General features: G+C 29.7%; 1 protein-coding gene across 2 annotated transcripts; it reads right to left on the bottom strand.

The window, feature by feature from the left end:
• LOC107629839 lies at nucleotides 3,330-6,212 on the bottom strand. 2 transcript variants are annotated; one of them, XM_016332755.2, is made up of 5 exons: nucleotides 5,871-6,212; nucleotides 4,908-5,021; nucleotides 4,738-4,810; nucleotides 4,364-4,429; nucleotides 3,704-3,882 (listed from the first exon to the last, which is right to left on the bottom strand). In XM_016332755.2, exons 2-5 carry the CDS (start codon nucleotides 4,952-4,954, stop codon nucleotides 3,736-3,738), a joined length of 333 nt encoding a protein of 110 aa, XP_016188241.1. In that variant the 5' UTR covers nucleotides 4,955-5,021; nucleotides 5,871-6,212; the 3' UTR covers nucleotides 3,704-3,735. The 2 variants fall into 2 exon arrangements, with proteins under 2 accessions (XP_020974069.1, XP_016188241.1); XM_021118410.1 differs by lacking the exon at nucleotides 4,908-5,021 and having other exon boundaries at nucleotides 3,330-3,882; nucleotides 5,871-6,206.

The following is a 6,353-nucleotide window of genomic DNA, read 5'->3' as shown; positions in this document are numbered from 1 at the left end:
TCCAAATCTCATCATTTATTATTTTATTATTATACTTATAATATATTTTATTTATTACATATTTTTATATTATTTATGTATTATATTATTTATTAAATATTTTATATTTAAAATAAGATTTATTTATTTAATTTTATTTTTGTCGAGACTTATTATTTTATTATTGGTTATTTAAAATTTGATGTTGAGATTTGTTATATATGTTTAATTTTTTTAATTTATAAAATTGTAAATTCAATCTAATTTAAATTGCTTGAAATTGGATCGGATTGGATCAAATTTTTTAAAAAAATTATCCAATCTAAATCGCATTACAAATAAAATTAATGTTCAAATTAAATGAATTTTAATTTAAAATCGATCTAAATCGCATTGCAAACACCCTTGATGTTGACATACATGCGGAATGTGGTGTGGGATAATCAGTCTAAAGAAATTAATTTTAGGTTCTTTTAGGTAGCGTTTGGTGGAGAGACAGAGACGGAAAGACTGAGACTAAGAGACAGAGATTAAAATAAATTTCAGTATTCTGTTTGGTGCAAAATAGGAGATAGAAATTGAAACAAGAATGAAACTCTAATTTAATTTGTACAAAGGATAAAATTAGAATTAATTAATTGAAATAAGGATATTTTTAGTATAAAATGTTATTAAAATTTCAGTCCCCATATCTAAAAATTTTAATTCCCTGTGTCCCTACTTTTCGGAGGTATTGAAATACTAAAATTTAAGGATAGAAATAGAAATTTTAGTACCAATCTCTGAACCAACAAACATGATATTAAGTCTCAGTCTCTCAGTTTCTGTCTCAGTACCTCAAACTAAACGTTACCTTACAAGGTATATTTGATTGAGATAATAATTTCACATTAAATCTATCTATAATTTTTATTTTGGTACTTCTAATTGAGTAAACATAATCTATAACTATAAATCAAAAACAAAAACCAAAAACTGATTTAATTATTTTCTAAATATTCTCTTATGTATTGGTAAATAAATTTAGACATATGAATTACTTTTATTTTGAAACATTAAGTGGGTTGGGTTACAGAGGAAAAAATGACTTGTAAAGTAATTCTTTGAGGATTTATATATTAACTTACACATAATCTCCAATTGTATCTATTTTTTAATTCTATTTTGTATTTTTTATAGCACTTACTTGATTATTTATAAGTCTTTAAAAGAAGAAATATAGACACTTAACATTTAAATAATTAATATTAATTCGTTTTTATTATAAAATTATTTTGTTAACTTTTTTGTGAAGATTTTAGAATTTAAAATAAAAAAAAAATTGTTGAGATTACCTAAAGACTTTTTAGTTGAACTTAGAAATAGTTCATACTATCATTCCAAACTCTTACTTTTTTTTAAGCTTTAGAAAAAAAAAATGAGTATTTGTAAACATCTTACTTTTATATATAGAAATAACTAACAGTCTAACACATACATATTTGATTAATGCTAACAAATCCTGTGTTACATTTTTGGTGTATCTTATTCCTATGAACAAACCTCATTAATAATTTTAGAACAAACCACATATTACCCTTTACCCCTATAGCTACTACCAATCTATATCCCACAGGGTCTTGCCAAAAAAATTTACATATAGGGATGTTTATTTCTATCTACTATAAATTTATTTGGTACATGCCAGTTACAGATTCTTAGGGATTTAATCTTACTAGATATTGTAAACCCTGTGATATCTAGTTTTGTTTGGTAGACATCAAAGTAGTGGTTAATTGGGAAAAAAAGTTAATATGTTTCTAAATTAAGATTCATAAAGAATATGTATGTTATACAAATGTTTTAGGCTTTTAGTTTATCCTTCTATGTTAAGGCCCTTTAATGGAGGTTGTTATAATTTGTCTTTACATATTAAAACGGTAATAACTCCTATCTACAATCTCATCATACACGATTACCTGTATTAATGGGTCAAATTGCATGAGTAGCACAAGACATAATTTAATCCAACAGAATATAAAAACTTAATTTAATCTTTATATTTTAGTCTCTATAGTTTTTATTTCTCAGTCTCATTCATCTTTTTCAAACGCAACGCTACGAAACACTATTTTGTTATTTTTTTTTCCGTGCAATAATTTATATTAATGATTAAGAAAATAATTTGACTATAGGAAAGGATTACGTGTAACTGAAGTTGAAAAAAATTATTAATAATAAGGACATTAGAGAAAAGAGAGAACAATCTTATGAAACACATACCCTTGTGAAACACATACACAAGTCAGAGCCTATTAATGCCACTTTGAAGTTTATACTTAAGGAAATAATTCCCAATTCCAGGATCCTAAGCTACCAAACAAGAGCAGGAGAAAAAGCAAAAGTGATACCAGAATCCAATTCCATTCCCATTTTAATTTATACAAGCCAGGGGATAAAACAATACCGAAAATGCTGTAAAAATAGTAGGATATTGGAAAAGGAAGGGACCACAATAAAATCTATAAGTGCAACAAGCATACCAGAGTATATTAATTGAAGTGCTGTAATCTTTTTTATTCTTCTTCTTTTTTTAACAAATAAATAAATAAATAAGTCCATTTATCATTTATGTATAGGATAGTGCCAGATGCATGCAGCCACTCAACATCAACACGTTTGAAACAATTTTGATTCCAAATTTCCATTGAATTGACAAGCTTGCACTATGAAAACGAAAAGCTCTTTAATTTCTGCACAAGGTCGGTTCATATTACTGCTATTGTTATAAACTGCTATTTCCACTTTAAGCAATATGAAGTCATGTAAAAAATTTAGCTGTACTTGATTTTTTAAAATAATCTCTGACTCTGGTGTATTATAAGTGACACCTCGTTTAAAAGTATTATTTTTAGAAAATTTATGAGTGAAAGATATTTTTCATTTGGTGAGTTAGTTTTTGGGAATAAATTAAAAATTAATTTAATTGTTAATATGACATTAAAATCTATATGATTTAATCTAGTTGAACCAATCACATATGTAAAAAATGTGTTTATAAATTTTATAGTAGTTGGCCGAATTGTTAGCGATAAATTTCATAACGCAAGCCTTTTGATTTGATCAACATAACAATGACTGGTATTGACAGAATTTTATTTGCCTGTGCCACAAGAAACTTGTGCTTAATCTCCTTTACATTCTATGATGTAAAATGATGTAATATCTTTTATAGTTTTATTACTAATTTAATATCTTTTATCTACTTAATTAACAAACTCGAAACTGAGTGCAATTTCAACATCATCAAACTAAGAGTAGTATCATAGCTTCATCGATCCAGCTAAAAAGGCAAAGATCATGTTGTCATGTACATTGCAGTGAAAATTTTTTCATAACTTTTGTATTGCCAAGAAAATGCATTCATTTACAAAGAGTAAGCTATGATAAAAAATAAATTAAAACAAAGCAAAGGATATATAGAGTAAAGAAAGATCTATTTCATTCCCGCTAATTTGTTCCAAATTAACGAGTGAATGAATCTAAATTCTAAACTATGTCCTCACTGTTTGTCATGGGCTTCTATAAGATCTCCCGTACAAAATAATAGTACAGAAGATAGAAGAATTGAACTAAGATGGATTAGAATTAGAAATAGAAAGAAGGAAGTCACTAGTGCAGGAGATTTTAGTATGAAATTCTCCAGACCAGTGAAATATGTATTGAAGTAAGGGAATGAATAAAGCCAATTCCTCTCACCCATTCTGTTATTTTCTCTTATCTCCTCCTATAAGTGTATCGAAAAGGAGTGATTTCCCTTTGTTGCCCTCGAGTTTCTATACTGCTGGGGTGTGTAACAGCTTCGTTATTGTTATTTTCAGTTAAAGCTCCAACATTATCAACAGCATTGGAATTGCCATCACTCTGCACACAAGTATACATAAAGAAATAAACATATTTGAAGCTAAATATATAATACATATGGAATGCACCTCCAATGAAACAGGAGGGAAATTCTAGATTACAACTACTATAATCTGTATGTTAATTCATGCTCATTCATTTTATGGGCCACAAATCAAACAGAAAAATGTATCTTTTAGTGAGATTATCCACATTGAAGAATGTACAATTACTAATTAAATCTTTTGGACGAACTCAGTAATCGAAAAAAAAAAAAACTATGCAGGATTAATTTCCTGATATTAAAAGATTTGGATAGATATAACACCAATCATCCTACCAGAATTAGAGCATATTACAAGTGTTTTTATGTACTTATAGATAATCTATCAAAATGATTTTTATGGCAGCGGTGAGAATCGAAGTTAGGTCCTTATGGGATTCCAATGATCAAACCCTAACCCTACACTGTAAACGAGATGAGATGAGTTGATCAAGATACCTTTTTAGTTAGACCATGAGCTGACATAACTTCATAGAGCTTGTGCATAAGCATTTCTTCTTCGACCTATTAATTAGAACTTGAATTAATGTTGATGAATTAATACAAACATGTCTCACAGAAAAATAAATCATTATTCGGAAATTCATTGATACATGCCACCAGAAATCAGTATCACAATCCCAATAGAAACCAAAAAGTACTTTCTCTCTTACAAACATCACATTTGTTATTTGTTACTGAAAAATGCATCAAACTAGGACTATCTAAATGAAGAATGTAATTTCCTTGTCAAAGAGAATAGCTAAAATAGTAAAAAAGCACAAATTACATTTAGAGACAGGAAAATTCAGGGTTAGTGCTAAGCAAAGAACCTGAAGTTTTTGCGATTCATGGAGCATTGATCTATAGGCTTCCATAAGGATCTCATTCTGCTTATCCATATGCCTGTTCAACATAAAAATCAGAATCAAACTGGGTTCCAAAAAATAAAATAAATTGAAGAAAAAAAAAAGAAGCACGACGCAGGTTGAAGGGAAAGTACTTCAATAACTCTGCAGAGTAAGTTGGATCAAATCTTCCAGGTTCCATGGCAAGAGAAAAGAAATTGGGGTTTCGAACTGAGCGAGAATAATAACGGAACACGCTCACGGGTTTTCTGGGGAAAAAGAAGCAATCAAATTGAAACGAAGATAGGTATGAATCCGCTAAAGCAAAGTGTGGAATGGCTAAATTCCAATTTCAATTCGAGCCAATCATAGTTGTCAGAATCGAATTGGTAATCAAACCGATCAAACTACTGAATCACTGGATTATTGGTTCAACCAGTGAGTCACAGGTTGAACCAATTAATCCAGTCCTATATAAATAAAATATAAAATAGTCAACATATATACAGCAACAACATAGAACAACAATGAACAATATATTACACTATAAAATAAAAAATTGAATAATCTGCCAGGAATCAACAAATTATAATCAACCAAATATAATCAATAACAAGTTTAAAATTCAACTCAATAATAACACAAATTCAACTCTAAATCCCCCTATATTCCCATCACACAAAATTACTGAATCTTCCTTCCATATGCAATGAATTCAACTACTCATCTTCATCTTCATCTTCATCTGTTTCTAATTTTCAAATTCAAAATTTTCAAACACTGAATCCTAGCCTCTCCAAAACACTGTATACAATGGCTACCGCAGCATTCAAATCCACCACAGATTTGATCATTTCAATATCAGACATCAAAATAAAGACAGATTTGGGGATATTTTTTTAAAAGAGGCAAATTTATAATCACAAGCAAAAATTTTCGGCATTACAACGTTAATCAACAAATTATAATCAACCAAATATAATCAACAACAATTAAGATTCAACAAATTCAGTTAATCAACATCATTAGTCAGTTCTTCAGTGGTTCAGTTAATCAAATTATAACCCAACAAGACAATAAATTAATAACTGAATAAATAAAAAAATTAAAAAACATACCTGAGAAGTGGGAGACCAAGCACGGCGGGAAGGAAGAAGCGACGGTGAGCTACGCCGGACGAGGACGAGACGACGACTACGACGAGAGACGAAGTCAGGCAGAGGAGGCGACGAGCCAGTGAAGCCGTGAAGGAGACGCAGAGGGGCCGATGCGAGAGTCGCAACTCACGAGACAAGCAGAGTAGCCCGGCGGTGGCGGCGGCCAGTGCTTTTTTGGGAGTGTGAGAGTCAGAGCATCAGAGGTCCTTCTCCTTCTTCATGGGGGCTCGAAGAGGAAGAGGGTAGGTTTTAGGGTTTTTTTTTTTCCAAAGGTTGCAAGAATCGAATTGGTCATTGATCTGATCTAGTGATTGATTTAGTAATTCAATGGTCCAATTAAAATTAAACTGTGATTAAACCGATTTAATTAAATATATAATAAAATTATTAAAAAATCAATGTATAATTTCATATATTCAAACTCAATCATTTCTAAACTATTTC

Source organism: Arachis ipaensis, chromosome B03 (genome assembly GCF_000816755.2).
Source record: "Arachis ipaensis cultivar K30076 chromosome B03, Araip1.1, whole genome shotgun sequence".
Lineage (NCBI taxonomy): Eukaryota > Viridiplantae > Streptophyta > Magnoliopsida > Fabales > Fabaceae > Arachis > Arachis ipaensis.
The sequence above is the reverse complement of the archived record's forward strand: the minus strand, read 5'-3'. Positions and strand labels throughout refer to the sequence as shown.